The following is a 17015-nucleotide window of genomic DNA, read 5'->3' on the forward strand; positions in this document are numbered from 1 at the left end:
ATATTGTGATTGATATTTGTCAGATAGTTTGTATGAGATGGACAAGCCTTTCATTTATATATATTTGTTTGTTTATGGTCCGACCCTCAATCTCTCCACCTAACCCCCTTTCCATGTGACATTTTTTAGGTTAATAATAAACTTGTTTTAATGACATCTGTGTAAACCTTTTAATTTTAGGTTGCACTTCTGTACAGCTGGCTCTTAAATCACATATGTGTCTAATGTTTGCTATGAATATCCTAGGCAAACGTCTTTCCATTTATAAAAGGCAGTTCTCACAACAGTATTCATCATGGTGAAGCACTGCCCTCTTCTGAACACAGAAAGAATCACAGTTATAAATCTGACCAATCAAACAATTTGTGATTCAGGATACGGAAGTCACTAGCATGTCACTGTTTTAGGCATGACTTTCCATTATAAAAAGCTGTTTAATCAGTATCCATTACAATTGATCAAGAGCAAAAAGTCTTTGGCTACCAAACATCAATCATTCAAACATGTTATCCAAACTATTGTAGTTAAAACATGGTTAAGACATATGACACATTGTAAACATTAATTATGAAATTATGATGAACATTCTGACAAATGCTAGTGTTCATATAAAATTCAGTTTTGTGTATAACCATAGTGTATAACAGAAAAATGACAATGAAGGTATAATTAATTTTTTTAGTGTATTCTTGTTTGTTCAGACAAGTCACAGGTTAAATTTACAGTTTGTGGTTTTGTAGCAAGACTTTCCATTACAAAAAAACTTTTTTGAAAAACTTTATTTTGTATGAATGATATGAAAATCTTTTTTTAATTATTATTAAATATGGGCCTCGTTCATGAAACACAAGCAGAACTGTTAGTTCATAAAACTATTGCAACAAATTCATTACAGTATTTGTTGCAATAGTTTTATGAACTAACAGTTCTGCTTGTATGTAATTTAAACGAAAGCTGAAGTTTTATAAGAAAATACTGTCACTCAGTATTTAGACCAAGTGCAAATTTTCAACACAAGCCTTTTGAATAAAGTACTGCAGAGATAACGTATTTTTATAGGCCAAACCAGAAATAACAAAAGTTTATGATTGTTACATCTAAACGTAGGCTTTGAACAAACTATCTCAAAGTTGCATAACTTAGTTTGCAACAATAGCATGATTGTTAACACAACTAAGCTGTAAAAGTAGACTAGTGAGTAGATGCATTTTTCTGTTTGGTCTGATGATGTTTAAAGAGATAGTTCACCCAAAAATCTAAATTTCATGTTTATCTGCTTACCCCCAGGGCATCCAAGATGTAGGTGACTTTGTTTCTTCAGTAGAACACAAACAAAGATTTTTAACCGTTGCAGTCTGTCAGTCATATAATGGCAGTCAATGGTTACCAAATCTTTGAGTAAAAATAACATACACAGACAAAACCAAATTAAACCCTGCAGCTTGTGATGATACATTGAGGTCTTGAGACACATAACGATCGGTCTGTGCTAGAAACTGAACAGTATTTATATCATTATTTACCTCTGATCCGACCAAACGTTCAGCTGTATGGAACGCATCCACATCAGCTGGCAATGTAGTCAATGTAAAGTCAACACTCCCAGATGAGTTCGCACAAGGAAATGTAATCTTTTAGTTTTTTAATCGGTTGCTAGAATCAGGATAAGCACAAGTAGTTACCATTTTGAGAGGCCAATAAGCACTATGTAAACAATTATTGATGTATATGCGCGACAGATCGCTTCCACGCGTGCATCTACTATGGCAGATCCCATTGACGTTTTTACTCTTAAAGATTTTGTAACCATTGACTGCCATTATATGACTGACAGACCGCAACAGTTTGAGTTAAAAATCTTCATTTGTATTCTACTGAAGAAACAAAGTTACCTACATCTTGGATGCCCTGGGGGTAAGCAGATAAACATCAAATTTGAATTTTTGGGTGAACTATCCCTTTAATTGTCCTGGAAATCCTCTGTAGTACCATTTAGCCACTTGTTGGCAAAGGCTTTTTTCAAGACAAGTAAAAGTTTTTAAAATCCCAAGGGGCTAATACTGATGCATTTATTATTGTATTATAAAAAATGGAAATATCTTGGGCTTGTTTTAATTGAAGATCCTATGTAACTAAATAAATAAAAGACCAAGACCATGAAACCGGAAATGATAAAATGCTTAATCCTGGGTTTTGACCTGCAAAATTAGTAATACCTGCAGCGCTCTACAAAACTGCATTTTGGACACCTTCACACTGTCATGGGGGTTGTTTTAGTTTAAAATGATAGTTCTCTCAAAGGATAATTTACTGTTTGTTTTTGCTGATGTATACAAACACTTTTCAGAGCAAAAATAAGTTCACTCAACTGGTGAAAATTATGACAACCTTACGAAATGCATTATCATTATCAAAATAAATCTAGACCAAAATAAAGTATTCTTCATATGTCAGGTAAATGATTCTTGAATAAGTCACATTTCATGCTGGGCATGGTCACAGGAAGAGTTAAAATGACAATAAGTAGATTAACTAGAAGCATCTGAAGGCACATTTGATACAGAAAACTGATGTCATTCTAGAGAGAAGAATAAAAAAAAAAAACTCTAGCTACAGGTGAGATTTAGCCAGCAGTTTATGAGTTCTTTAGGAATCAGGTGAGCGATGAAAATCACCTCTCTGTCCACCCGTCTTGCTGAGCAACTTGATGTCAGTAATAACAATGTCATGGCTGACTGACTTGCACATGTCGTAGAGCGTTAGCGTGGCCACCGCCACGGCAGTCAAGGCCTCCATCTCCACTCCTGTGCAGCCTGTGGTTTGGCAGGTTGCTTTGACGATGACAGCATGTTCTTCCTCCAACAGCTCTATGGTAACGGAGGCGTGGTCAAGAGGAAGCAGGTGGCAAAGGGGAATGAGAGATGAGGTCTGCTTGGCACCCATTATGCCCGCTAGCTGTGCTACTGCTAGTGCATCGCCCTTGGCAAGCTGGTTGGCATGCACCAAATTAAAAGCTTTCGGGCCCAGGATGACCTTGCCACAAGCCATGGCTGTGCGACAAGTTACCGCCTTACCGCCCACATTGACCATGGAGGCTTTACCCTGTGCATCAGTGTGGGTCAACTGATCAGAGGTTCCATCAAGGCTGGAGGACTGTGCATCTGTACGTGTTATTTTCAAATTCAATCCACATTCAGGAGTTTTGCTGTGGCAGTGCCGAGCAAACTGGAGAGTTGAACCTCTAAATTTGGATGTTGACAGTAGTGTACTAAGAAAGAGGATGGGAGGAAATGTTTTGGATTGTAGCTGTGGTCGCTGAGACCCACAGCACAAAATGTGCATATGACTGGTTAGAGCTGTGGGTTTCTTTAAGGCACCAGTATTTACTTGATGATAAGATTGGGTCATCACTTCACTGCAAAGTGCCTCTGAGGCTGCACGATTTTGTCTTCGATTGTTCAATCTTTTTATAGAACGGAATCTTGGTTGATTATGCTTTTTACAAAGAGGAGTCAAACCTAATGCATCATTAACCAAAGTGCTTGTGTAGTCCTGATGGGCATTACTTTGAAAGTGTTGAATGTAATTTGTTAATGATTGAGTTGTAGAAGAGGCTGCTGAATCCATGCAGTGGATCAGAGGAAAAGGCTGCCTCTGACTGGCTCTAAACAGAGGTACTAGCAACAGCCAGCTGCAGTTACTACCTGTAAACAAGAACACACATATTCAACAATACAGTCTATTCTAAAGGTGAATCCTCCACAGCTGGTAATTTGGTCAAATGTATACAAGTTAGCCTAAGCAGGGTGGGTGAAAAACTATATAGTTTTTATTAGTTTATTTATACATACAGTGCTGCTTGAAAGTTTGTGAACCCTTTAGAATTTTCTATATTTCTGCATAAATATGACCCAAAACATCATCAGATTTTCATACAAGTCCTTAAAGTAGACAAAGAGAACCCAATCAAATTGTTAATCTCGTGGATTAACAGTTAATTTAAAGGTGAAATTAGAGTCTATCTGTGCAGATGTTTTCAGTCAGTGCAATGACTATCAAATGTCAGTACGTGACCTGTTTTATTCAAAGAACAGGGATCTATCAAAGTCTGATCATGTGTGTGGAAGTGAATCACGTCACAAACAAAGGAGATTACTGAGGACCTCGGAAAAAGAGTTGATGTTGCTCATCAGGCTAGAAAAGGTTACAAACCATCTTTAAAATCCACAAATCCACAGTCACAGATTGTGTACAAATGGGAAATTCAAGACCACTGTTACTTTCCCAAAAAGTGGTCAACCATCAAAGATCACTCCAAAGCAGAACATGTAACAGTCTGTGAGGTTGCAAAGGTTCCCAGGGTAACTTCTGAGCAACTAAAGGCCTTTGTCACATTGGCTAATGCTAATGTTCATGAGCCCACCATCAGGAGAACACCGAGCAACTATGATGTGCATGGCACATTAAAAAAGAAAATTGCTTGCTAAAGATCATGTGGACAAGCCAGAGGACTACTGGAGAAAGGTTTAATAGATGGATAAAACCAAAATAGAATTTATTGGTTTAAATGAGAAGCTATTATGTTCGGAGAACAGAACATACTGCATTCCAGCATAAGAATCTTATACCATCTATGAAACATGGTGGTGGTAGTAGTATCATGGCTTGGGCCTGTTTTGCTGCATCTTTGCCAGGACAGCCTGCCCTCATTGATGGACCAAGAAAACGTCAGGACATCTGTTTAAGAAGAGAGTTTCAAAATAACGTGGGTCATGCAGCAATACAACAACACCAAGCACACAAGTCATTCTACCAAATAATGTTTAAAAAAGAACCAAGTGAATGTTTAAAGGATAACCAAGTTAATGTTTTAGAATGGCTGAGTCAAAGTCCAGACCCTAATCTAATTAAAATGTTGTGGGACCTAAACAAGCTGTTTATAGGACGTGACCCACCATCATCACAGAGTTTAAGTGTTTCTGCACTAAGGAATGGGCTTAAACTCCAACATGTTACTGTGCAGAACTGATCAGCATTTAAAGAAACTTTACCTTCAGTTACTGCAGTAAAACAGGGTCACAGCAGATACTAAAAGCAAAGACTTACATACTTTTGCAATGCACAGATGAACACTGGATCATTTTTCTCTCACTTGTTTGACTGGGTTCTCTACTTTTAGGACTGATGATGTTTTGGGTCATATGTATGCAGAAATATAGAAAATTCTAAAGGGTTCACAAACTTTCAAGCAACACTGTGTGTGTGTGTGTGTGCGCGCACACATACACACACACACACACACACACACACACACACACACAGTACATTCAGAGAGTATTCAGACCGCTTCAGTTTTTTCAATGTTGCAGCCTGATACTACATACTACTGATACTACATTTTATTTTCTCATTAATCTATCACAATAATATCATATTTACAAAAGTAATCAGGTCCTTTGCAACAACACTTGAAATTTAGCTCAGGTGCCTCCCATTTCTCTTGATCATTCCTGAGATGTTTCTCCTGAATGGAGTCCACCTATGGCAAATTAAATTGATTGGACATGATTTGGAAAGGCACACACATCTCTATAAAAGGCCTCCCAGCTGACTATGCATATCAGAGGCACAGATCTGGGGAAGGCAAAAAAAATTCTGCTGCACTGAAGGTTCCCAAGAGCACAGTGGCTTCCATAATTCTCAAATGGAATAAGTTTGGCACAACCAGGACTCTTCCAAGAGCTGGTCACCCAGCCAAACTGTGAAATTGATGGAGAAGGGCCTTGTCTAGACTGGTGACCAACAACCTGATGGTCACTCATGTTCAGCTCCATGATTATATATGCAGATGGAAGAAACCTACAGAAGGGCAAACATTACTGCAACACTCCACCGATCTGGGCTTTATGGCGGTGTGGCCAAACTCAATCCTCTCCTCAATGAAGACACATGAAAACACAATTGGAATTTGCAAAACACCACCTAAAGGACCCTCAGACTCTAAGAAACAAGATTATCTGGTCTGATGAACCTCAATTCTAAGCATCGGAAACCAGGAAACCAGCTCTGCTTATCACCAGCAGATTACCATCCCAAAAGTGAGGTGTGCTGGTAGCAGCCTCATGCTGTAGGGGTGTTTTTTAGTGGCAGGGACTGGGAGACCAGTCAGGGTTGAGGGAAAGCTGAATGGAGCAAAGTACAGAGATATCCTCAATGAAAACCTGTTAAGGTTATTCCAACATGACAATGACCCTAAGCATACAGTCAAGGCAACGCAGGAGTGGCTAAACCAGGGCTCACACTGCAATTTTTAATAATAGGATGATCATGTCAAACTGTGGGATCTCAGTTGTTATTAATGTCAGACTGCACGACAGTCAAGACGTGTTAAAAATGGGTGCGTAAGCAGCACTGCACACCAACATGTAAACAGTGGCGCAAACTGTGTTTATTATAGAAAAGGCAACATATCAGATGAATTCCGTGAATGGAGGACGGGAGCAATGAGATTATGGCAGACAGAAGAAAACTCTAGCATTAAAAAACCAAAACAAGATGTCACACTACAGGACTGTGCGGCAAAACTTCTGAAACTGCCAGAATTTCACCGCAGGTAAAACTTGATTGCAACAATCATTAATCAGCTGTCGGTAAGCATGTCAAACTAACTATTAAAGACCACAAATTTTAGCCTTGAATTATAGGAATCTTTTAGGATTTTCTATATTTGTCTCAGACGGCCAAATCGAGGCCAAAATCGCAGTGTGAGCCGGGCTTTAGGGACAACTCTGTGAATGTCCTAGAATGTCTGTGAATGTCAATAGAGCCCTGACTATTGAACATCTCTGGAGAGACTTGAAAATGGCGGTACACCAACAGTCTCCATCCAACCTGACCGAGCTTGAGAGGATTTGCATAGAAGAATGGCAGAAAATCCCCCAATCGAAGTGTGCAAAGCTTGTTGCGTCATAACCAAAAAGACTCAAGGCTGCAATTGCTGCCAAATGTGCCTCAACTAAATACTGAGTAAAGGGTCTGAATACTTAAATGTAAATATGATATTTCAGTTTTTTTCTTTTTAATAAGTTTACAGACATTTCTAAAATTCTGTTTTCACTTTGTCATTATGAGGTATGGAGTGTAGATTAATGAGGAAAAAAGTTTGTAGTATCAGGCTACAACATAACAAAATTGAAAAAAGTAAAGGGGGTCTGAATACTTTATGAAAGCACTGTGTGTGTGTGTGTGTGTGTGTGTGTGTGTGTATATATATATATATATATATAGTGGTGACCAAAATGATTAGATGGCACATAATAGAACATAAGCTTAAAAAGTTTTTCTATCTTTTGCTGTGGCATGTCAGTAGAAAATATCAGTTTACATTTCTGAACATTCAGTTTGCCAATAATGTAATAATCCAGTGAGATTTTTGTTTGCACAAGAAGTCTGACAACAGCCAGTGCTCCACAGAGATCTGATCTAATCGTCATCCAGTCTGTCTGGAATGAGATGAAGAAACAAAACAAACTGAGACAGACTAAATCTAAAAGAACTGTGGCAATCACTCCCAAAATGCTTCAAAAAAATCTACCTGCAAGGCAACAGTACTGTTAAAGTTTTAGGCACTTGTGTAAAAATGCTGTAAAATAAGGATGCTGTCAAAAAAAAAAAAAAAAACATTTTCAAAAAAAAAAAAAAGATTTATCAATTAACTTCTATTAACTAAATTAAATCAACATTTCGTGTGTCCATCCTTTGTGTTTTAAGCAGCTTTTGCCACATAGTTTTTTAGGTAGCTTTGGATGTAGTCTGGATGTAGTCTGTGTCAGTTTGTTCTGTTTCTTTATATCATTCCAGCAGACTGGATGATCTCTGTGTGGAGACTCCTTGTGCAAACAAACATCTCATTGAATTTTTACAATGGCAAAATAAATGTTTGGAAATATAAACTGATATTTCCTACTAACACACTACAGCAAATCAATAATTGACTTAAAACCATTTTTTAGCTGGTGAAAATACTAGTGTTCTAATAATTTTAGCCACCATTGTTTCTATATATATATATATATATATATATATATATATATATATGAAAAATGGTGCTGTTTGATAAAGTGTGTGATATATCATCTAGAATAGCATTGAAATTTTTCTTAAAACAATGTGGAAACTGACATTATCTAACTCAGTGGTTCCCCCCAAGGGGGGGTCACGGCAAGGCTAGTGTACGGTCAGCCGATTTTTATAGAGATTCGAAAGAGATAAACGGCTGAAACTATCTGCCGCGCTGTCCGGCAGTATTCAGCGCACACTGCTCAATGTGTGACGCTCTGATCAGTATTCCGTTCTATGAATTTGCGTTCCGTTGAGTTGCACAAGGCCCATATGAATGCTCCACTTGTGTACAGCTTATGCTCAACGGAAAAGCAAAGTCCGCTCAAATAACGCGCAGACAAAAAATGTCTATGTATACTTGTTCCTGTTTGCAATAGCGCCATGTACTGTGCTGTAACCATAGGCGGATTAACCATATGGGCAATTGGGCAAGTGCCCAGGGGCACTAAGTTTTTTCCTCCGGTAAGACGTCTGTTTAGCCATGGCCTATATATACCCTTTCATCAGAACGTACTAAGTCAGTGGATGCACGATCTATGGCCACATTCACACAAACTGCGTGAACCTGTGTTCTTTCATTTAGACGCCTATATATTACTCAACCAGATTGTAGGAGCATGCTGTGCGGTGCGTCGCGCAAATCCCGTCTATTTATTTGCAAATGGGGGGGCTTGAATTTTTGTTATTCTGCAAAAGGGGGGCCCGGCAGAAAAAGTTTGGGAACCACTGATCTAACTTGTGCAAAAAGCACACCTTAAGAGTGCACACTTTCACTGCATAACATGGCCTGGTACAGTGCAGTCAAAATGTCCCCATTTTTTTCATATTTCAGTATTCAATAATGAAGTATGAGATATTCAATAATGAGATATTCAACACACTCAAGTTGACGATATAGTGAGTGAGATGTGTATTACGTACAGCCAAATCACCCACCAATGAGGATCATTGGCCTGTTCTTCATCTGAGATATACTGAACATCCCTGCAGAAAAGGAGAGTTATTAAACAAAGAAAGTAAATAAATGATGAATAAGACATGACTCAATGTTGAATACTACATTTTAAATTAATATTCTTTAGCAGTTAAGAATCATTTGCTGGACAGCTGATGTGACGTATTAGAGTGTGTTTGTCTTTACCTGCATGCTGTTTCTTCTTCCTCCTGACTGCTGCCCCTATGATGTGCAGTAGTTCCTCTTCAGTTGCTCCAGAGCGCAGAAAATCCCTCAAAGACACCTCTGAATTTCCAAACAAGCAAACCTAATGGTGTACAGACACATACATAAAAACAAATAAACAAAGATCAGACAGCTTACTAAACAGCTTAAATGCAAGACTTAAATGCACGGACATGTACCTTAAGGTTGCCATCAGCCGTGATGCGCAGGCGGTTACACGAGCCACAGAAATTGTCCGACATGGAGGTAATGAAGCCCAGCTTGCCCCGAAATCCTGGTACTCTAAATGCCTGTAAGCAGACACAGAAACACACACATGAGGGCTAATCTGCTGATATGATTCTACAGCCTTATGAAAATGACGCAAGATTACAATAGGAATGTTTTTATTGAAGCCTCCTGGGCCTATTAAAAACGTGAGTATGCAAAGTTACAAAATTGTCCAACATTTACAGATCATTAAATAAAAACTGCACAGTAATATAGCAAAAAACCTGATAACAACTTGACCCTCAAAAAAGAAAATTGAAATTGGCTCCAATGAGAATTTACCATTGAGAAAGATTCATGGCCAATGATTTATTTAGCAGTCTGGAGCTGGCCTAACCTTGGCTGTATCCGTTTCCTCTCCAGGTACAGTCTCCAGATTGGGCCATTTTTGCTTTATACAGTGCAGCATCTCCTGATAGCTTACCATCATCTTGAAGTTCCATCTGTTACCTGTAGAGACAGCCAACGTGCCAAACAACATCCTGCTGATTTATATTCTTGTATGCAGAAAACATAAAAGAAAAACATTTGTGACCCTGGACAGGACCCTAGGATAGGACAATAATTAGCCAAGATACAACTATTTGAAAATAGAATCTGAATTGAAATGGAATTGAATCTGAGAGTGCAAAAAAATCAAAATATTGAGAAAAACGCCTTTAAAGTTGTCCAAATGAAGTTCTTAGCAGCGCATATTACTAATCAAAAATAATCAAAAAGTTTTGATATATTTACGGTAGGACATTTACAAAATATCTTAATGGAACATGATCTTTACTTAATATCCTACTAATTTTTGGCATAAAAGAAAAATCGATAATTTTGTCCCATTCAATGTATTTTTGGCTATTTCTACAAATATACCTGTGCTACTTAAGACTGGTTTTGTGGTCCAGGGTCACATTTTTTCAAACATACAATAAATGGCAAATTATTAAAACGATTTTAAAACGAAATCTTGAAAAGGCACCCCATGTGAAGAGATATTAATACTTAAAATGAATCTTAACACCACCACTCAAAATAAAATGTTTTTTTTTTGTGCTAAAATCAACTTTTCTCAACCTTACCAAAAAAGGTGCAATAGTTCATGTCTTTTCAGTGCTGGATTCTATGTTTAACTAATTATTTTTTTCCCTGTAGTCTTTCATAGTTTCACTTTGAGTCAGGTGAGGTGATTTTAGATGAGTCATTGTTTGCATACCACACAAACAACTCCATTAATCACAGTATCTAATCATTTTGTTATTGGGGTGACTGCTATAGTATTGGCCTCCAGAGCAAAACTATAACAGTGACACCATATGAATTTTAAATTTGTCTCTAGTCTCTTCATTGTCACAGTTTCCAGTAAAAGGAGCTGAAACTTGTTTCTGCACATTGTTGTTAACCCTATTTAGTAGTGAAGGAATATGACTTTGGTGGTTCCTCACCTAAAAACATCAACAGAATGTGGACTGTTTTACATGTGTTATGAACAGAAATTCTGAAGTACACTAAATCTCATTGACCTGGAAAGAGAATAATCTGCACTACTAATATGATTAGAGAACTGGGGCAGAAACTGCAACCTTTACAACCTTGCTAATTATACTACAACCTGTAAGATGGGCTAACAAGTGTACAATGTAGATTTCTCTCTTTGGCTTTAGACAACATAAGCTTACCATCAAAAGGCATGTACTCAATGAATCTCACATCCAATGGTTTCCTCTCTGTCAGTGACACAAAGTCAATCAACTCATCTTCATTCAAACCTCTCATGACCACACAGTTCACCTGAGAAGAGAGACAACAATTTACCACAATAAACGAATAACTGAGGTTTCTAAAGGTTCAGTGCAAAAAAACAGCTTATGAATATTAACGACAAGCTGTTTTAGTTGTTGCTAGAAAGGTGGTAATAAATGTTCTAACGTGGTTTCATGGGCTCTGGCATTTGACACTTCCTGAGCACCTCTCTGAATTTTTAAAGCTGTAATAATAGACATGAACAATTTTACACATCACAAGAGATTATCAATTCAGATGTTTTGAGGCAGGTAAATTACCTTGACTGGATTGTAGCCCATTTCAATAGCCTTTTCAATGCCCTCCATCACTTTATGGAACCCTGCAAGTGGTACCAATATTAAGCACCAATAAAGCACATAAAAAGCACATATTGTATGTATTGCCACACCAAAACTTTGGCAACCAAAAGTGTTTTACTAAAACAGCAATTTTCGGGTTCTGGCCGAAATAGTCAAAACAATGGCATTTAACTAGCACTCCTCTATGGCACGTTTTGACTGTTGTGTCTATTTTATGTTCATAAAATAAATAAACTTCAAAAGGTAAGCAGCTTATACAGCTTACAGTAAATACTTACCATTACAAGTTAATGAACGGTTCAAAAATCATATACCTCTCAATTCCCTGGACAACATCGGATTAGAACATGTTGATTTAGCTACACGTTTTGACCCAATAATGTAACATTACTAAAACTGGTAATAAAAGAAGATTATGAATCAAGAACATGGAGCAATGCCAACTTAAACTGTACATTTTCATAATACTTTTGTCAATTATTTTTAGCTTCCTGAGATCAACAATGGAGACAAACAACTGCTTCATATTATCTGCAATTATTATTGTTTTGGGGCAGTCATGGACTAATGGTAAGACAGTCAGACTTGTAACCCGAAGGCTGTGGGTTCGAGTCTCAGGTCCGACAGAGATTGTAGGTGGGAGGAGTGAATAACCAGTAGGGTTGGGCGATGTCGACCAATTTGGCATCGTACGATGTCTAATGTGAAACATCGCGATGGACGATGGCATCGTCTGCGGGGGGCGGGATGGTTGTTGTTAAATAATTTATTCATAACGAATTAATTAATTGTAGCCTACCGTTTCCACCAGTGCTTAATTTGAGCCTGATCCTGTTCTGGAAAATGTCAGATTTTGGATTTTTGCGTTCCGGTATTTGTTTTTAAAGATCCGGCATTAACAAGTGCATTAGATCGTGACAGTGCGTGCGTGCAGACGAGACAAGAGCAAGCGCGGGTTTATATACATGCATTTGGAGGATGTGTGTTGGTCCTTAACATATTTTCGACCAGTCAGCTTTTTTAAGTTCAATAACGCTCTCATTGTTTGCTTACTGCTTAACCCACTCTCTCCAAACGCATTTATTGAGCAGCAGAATGTTTAGAGAGAAAGTGTAATATCAGAAATAATACCAAATCAAGCGAAATATTATGTATTAACATTATAAACACTATAAACATAAATATAAGTTAGTTACCCTGACTCCAAAACGAATGATTTAAATGTAGAGGTATTCAGAACAGAACAGGAATGAAACAAAATATATAAAGTTAAGAAACCAAAACAAAGCGAAACTAAAAATAGCAGGTGTTGGGCTCACGCACCTCTGTTTTTCGGCACAAATCCAAGTGTTTCCATATTCCCAATGTATTTGAATGATAAAGTGTTATTTATAATGTATACTAGGTACTGTACATTCGTATTTCGATGGAAAAAAAAAATATTCTCTTGTTTTTGTTCCAAGCTCTGTTCGTTATGGTAAAACCATGAAAAGGGCATATTTGGTGTAGTTTATTTAATCTCATTTAATTAAAATTATTTTGATTTTTTTCTGCTGTTTTTGTATGCCTCATTTATTAATGTAAACGAACTTTCATGTAATTCGTTAGGAGTTCACTGTAATTTGTATTGTGATCACTAACAACTTCCTTGTTGTTATTTCCTCATAATAATAATACTAAAATAAGTAAATATGCAGAAATTGAAAGCATGCATTTCATTTGGCTATATAGTGATTAAGTGTGTGTTTTTCGTGAGCGGGTTGCTGCTGCTGCGGCGGGGGCGGGGGCGGGGCGGGGCGGGGCGCTGCGGGGGCGGGGCGGAGGATCGCGATGCCGGCTCAGCATCGTGATGTCTATTGGCCATCGGCGATGGACGATGGCATCGTCTATCGACCCAACCCTAATAACCAGCACTCTCTTCCACCCTCAATACCATGACTGAGGTAAGACACCTTGAGCAAGGCACCGAACCCCCAACTGTTCCCAGAGCGCCGCAGCAATATGGCTGCCCACTGCTCCGAGTGTGTGTGCACTTGGATGGTTTAAATGCAGAGCACAAATTCCAAGTATGGGTCACCATACTTGGCCACACGTCACATCCTGTCCTTTTCTTTATCTACATCCATCCTGGAGAAATACAAACTTTGTTTTCTGTGTTTTGGAGCTTAACAGCATTTTGTACCTTTTCGTCTAGCAATGAACTCAAATTTGGCAGGGACCAGAGTGTCAAGACTGATGTTGAGTAGATCTATTCCAGCTTTCTTTAGACTGGGCAACAGTCGGGTCAGATTCATCCCATTTGTGGTGACAGCAATGGTCTTTAGACCCTCCAACTTCCTCAATTCCGCTTTCAGAAAGAAAGAAAAAAGAAAACTATTCAAACTGATCAAAGTTTAATTAGTGTTTCTGAATGTAACATTGTTTTGTCATGTGTTATGCAGAGTATTAGCCATGAAGTGTGACACATTCAGCACATGATCAGTGACCAACAAAATTATTATCAGTGCTAGTCTCCCCATAACACTGACTTGAAATGTTCATTGAAAAATTGTTAAATTGTTAAAAGTTAAATTACCCACTGTACATTCATAATTGCAGACATTCCAACATTTAGAATTTGAGATGTCTATATCAGTACTATGATATGATTCAATGTAACAAGCATTTACAAAACTTACAAAAGGTGAAAAAATTACCTATTATATGCAGAACATCTGGACGAATGAGAGGTTCTCCTCCAGTCAGTCGTATCTTGTTAACCCCCTCTCGTACAAAGAGTCCGGCTAACATCAACAACTCCTCTGCTGTTAGAAGCTGAGAGCGAGGGGTGAGTGTTACCCCTTCCTGAGGCATACAGTACTGACCTGAGAAACAAAAGAGCTTTCATTAAAAAAATCATTATTAATTCTAAATTATTTGCCAGAAACGCAAAATAAGCATGCATATACAACTTTAACAGTTTTTTACTTTTATTTTACTTTTATTAATATTAATCTTTTTATCAAACTAAAGTTCATCAGGCAAAGGTGTTTTAAACCATGTTAAAATCTGTAATGTACAACCTCTTGTGGTTTATTGCTGCAATTAATTACATCATTTTGTACAGACTTTGGATACAATGTTGCAATACAGTAGAATATTTTTAGTACTAATCACTAATACTTTTTATTACAAATTAGTAGAGCTTCATACTGGCAGTACTGACCAAGTCCGTGCTAACTAAGCCATGCTTATGCTTTATGTCATTTCATAAAGCATACAGTATGTTACACTTACAGCGGAGGTTACATTTCTCAGTCAGTGAAATGCGAAGGTAATTATGCCTTCGTCCAAAGGAGTCCATAAGGAATGCTGAGAAAGGCAAGACATCCTTCAGAACTCGGCTATGACTACCTGGAACCACAAGCTCTCCGACCTGTAGAGAACAACAAATAAAATATGGCAGGCTAACTACAAATCAGCAGAACAATGTAAGGGTACAAAATTAAGGGTACATTTCTGTTATAAGTCTTGTTGTATAAATGTTGTATGCCTAAAGTATACAGTTTCATTAGGGCTGGGCGATAAAACGATAACGATATATATCGCGATAGACAAGAGATCGATATCAATAAAAAATGTGTTCGATATTTTGTATTCTTCGTCGGCCCGCCCAGCCCCCCTTTAACGTTCAGTTCATAGCGCCAGATCACAATAGAAGTTAAGGTTATCTTTCCTACAGAACGGGTCCATGTTGTTGTATTAAACAAACTAAATAGCCTTATGTTATTTATCTTATTTACACGACGGCATTTGATTTCTGTCTCTACATGATCGCGCGTTTACAATGTCTCCTCACAGACGGGATCGCGGACTTCATTCATAAAAACGGACTTTACTATAGGGCGGAATGCCGCGGAATTCGTCGATTTTTGGAACAATAAATCAAAAGTTGGTCTGTTAATTAATTCAGATCGCGATATGGACTAGTGTCTGTGAAAACTGAAATGCAAAAAGACCGTTTCAATAAGAATCCTGCATGTTCCGTTTGCCTCTATATGTATGAATGGAGGAGACGCGTTTTATTTTCACTACACGCATACTGCACACGTGACGCTCCCGCTAATTTTTGGCCTTTGCATCTCACATGAACAGACAAACTCCAATAAATACATCTCCAAAGCTGCTGTGAGTGTCACTTTTTGTCAATTTTACCGTTTCATTAGTGAAACTAGCATCATTCATACTGTATTACACACTGAAACTTCACGGCAACCTGTCAAAATAAAAGTAAGGTTTAACATGTAACAGAACAATATTAGTCTTGTATTACTTTGTACAGTATAATGTAGGTGTTTATATGTTCACATTTAAATAATTTACATAAAACAATATATGTGATAAAAAAATAAAATAAAGAGTCACCACTTAATTGTTGAAAAAATACTATTATTATTAAACCTTTTTTCAACTGAATATAATTTTTCTTCTATGTATTAATTTTAACAGTAAAGCTCCGTTTATTTTTATTTTTAAAAATAAATCAGTGATTTTGCTTTCATTTGATTATCAGAAAAATTAAAACAAGAATTTCTGAAAAAAAAAGATTGTAAGGCCCTATTGTTCAAAATGTTGAAAGTTTTGGACTTATTTTTTCACTTAAATAAATATTTTTGTTATTACACAAAGTATAGGCTAAAGTACCGGGAAAGAAGTAATGTTGGCTACTGGCAACCAGCAATCTGTGCAGAAATCAGCCAAGTACTTTGCAACAACCTCTGACCTGTGGTCAAGCCGTACTTCTGGGCCATACATTAGCTAAACCATTCACTTCATCGACAATGAATGGGGTTTGAATTGAGGATTAAGAGATAATTAAGTGTATATTGTGACTTTAGACTTATGTTTACATTTTAATTATTTGAGTTTTCCATGGTTGTTGACATTTCTGTCTTAATAACTGAGGGGATTATGATCAGAGGCAGGTTAAGTTTAAAATAAAAATGCTTGAGTGTAATATATTTTTCTCCTGGTCCTTATTTTAAATGGGTCATAAAAATATCAATAATTATCGATATCGACCGATATGAAACACTGATATCGTGATATAGTTTTCAGCCATATCGCCCAGCCCTAAGTTTCATACAAAGTTAATTTACTTAATTTTGTAGGCTATTGTCCAAAGATTTCACGGTAAGCATGCATAACGGCTTGTCATATTATATACCATGACATCCATTACTGATTTGTCTGGTTTGGTACTTAAGTGAGTCTTATGACCGGACCGTTGTAAAGAAAGAATCATTTATAATTTGTCACACTTTAAAACTGTTATGTTCAGCGCCAACTCTAGCATGAAACATAAATTAAAC

At 37.4% G+C, this 17015-nt stretch overlaps 1 protein-coding gene across 3 annotated transcripts; it reads right to left on the reverse strand.

Moving 5' to 3' along the window:
• Positions 1-414: 414 nt before the first annotated feature.
• Positions 415-15076, reverse strand: mocs1 (molybdenum cofactor synthesis 1). Of its 3 annotated transcripts, none has more exons than XM_073826885.1 (10): positions 14941-15076; positions 14361-14528; positions 13847-14011; positions 11623-11684; positions 11239-11350; positions 9909-10021; positions 9481-9591; positions 9263-9383; positions 9058-9105; positions 415-3704 (listed from the first exon to the last, which is right to left on the reverse strand). In XM_073826885.1, exons 1-10 carry the CDS (start codon positions 15005-15007, stop codon positions 2647-2649), a joined length of 2025 nt encoding a protein of 674 aa, XP_073682986.1. In that variant the 5' UTR covers positions 15008-15076; the 3' UTR covers positions 415-2646. The 3 variants fall into 3 exon arrangements, with proteins under 3 accessions (XP_073682986.1, XP_073682987.1, XP_073682988.1); XM_073826886.1 differs by having other exon boundaries at positions 3566-3704; positions 9043-9105; XM_073826887.1 differs by lacking the exon at positions 415-3704 and adding an exon at positions 4602-4737 and having other exon boundaries at positions 9043-9105.
• Positions 15077-17015: the final 1939 nt, after the last annotated feature.

Source organism: Garra rufa, chromosome 21, assembly GCF_049309525.1.
Source record: "Garra rufa chromosome 21, GarRuf1.0, whole genome shotgun sequence".
NCBI classification, from domain to species: Eukaryota; Metazoa; Chordata; class Actinopteri; order Cypriniformes; family Cyprinidae; genus Garra; species Garra rufa.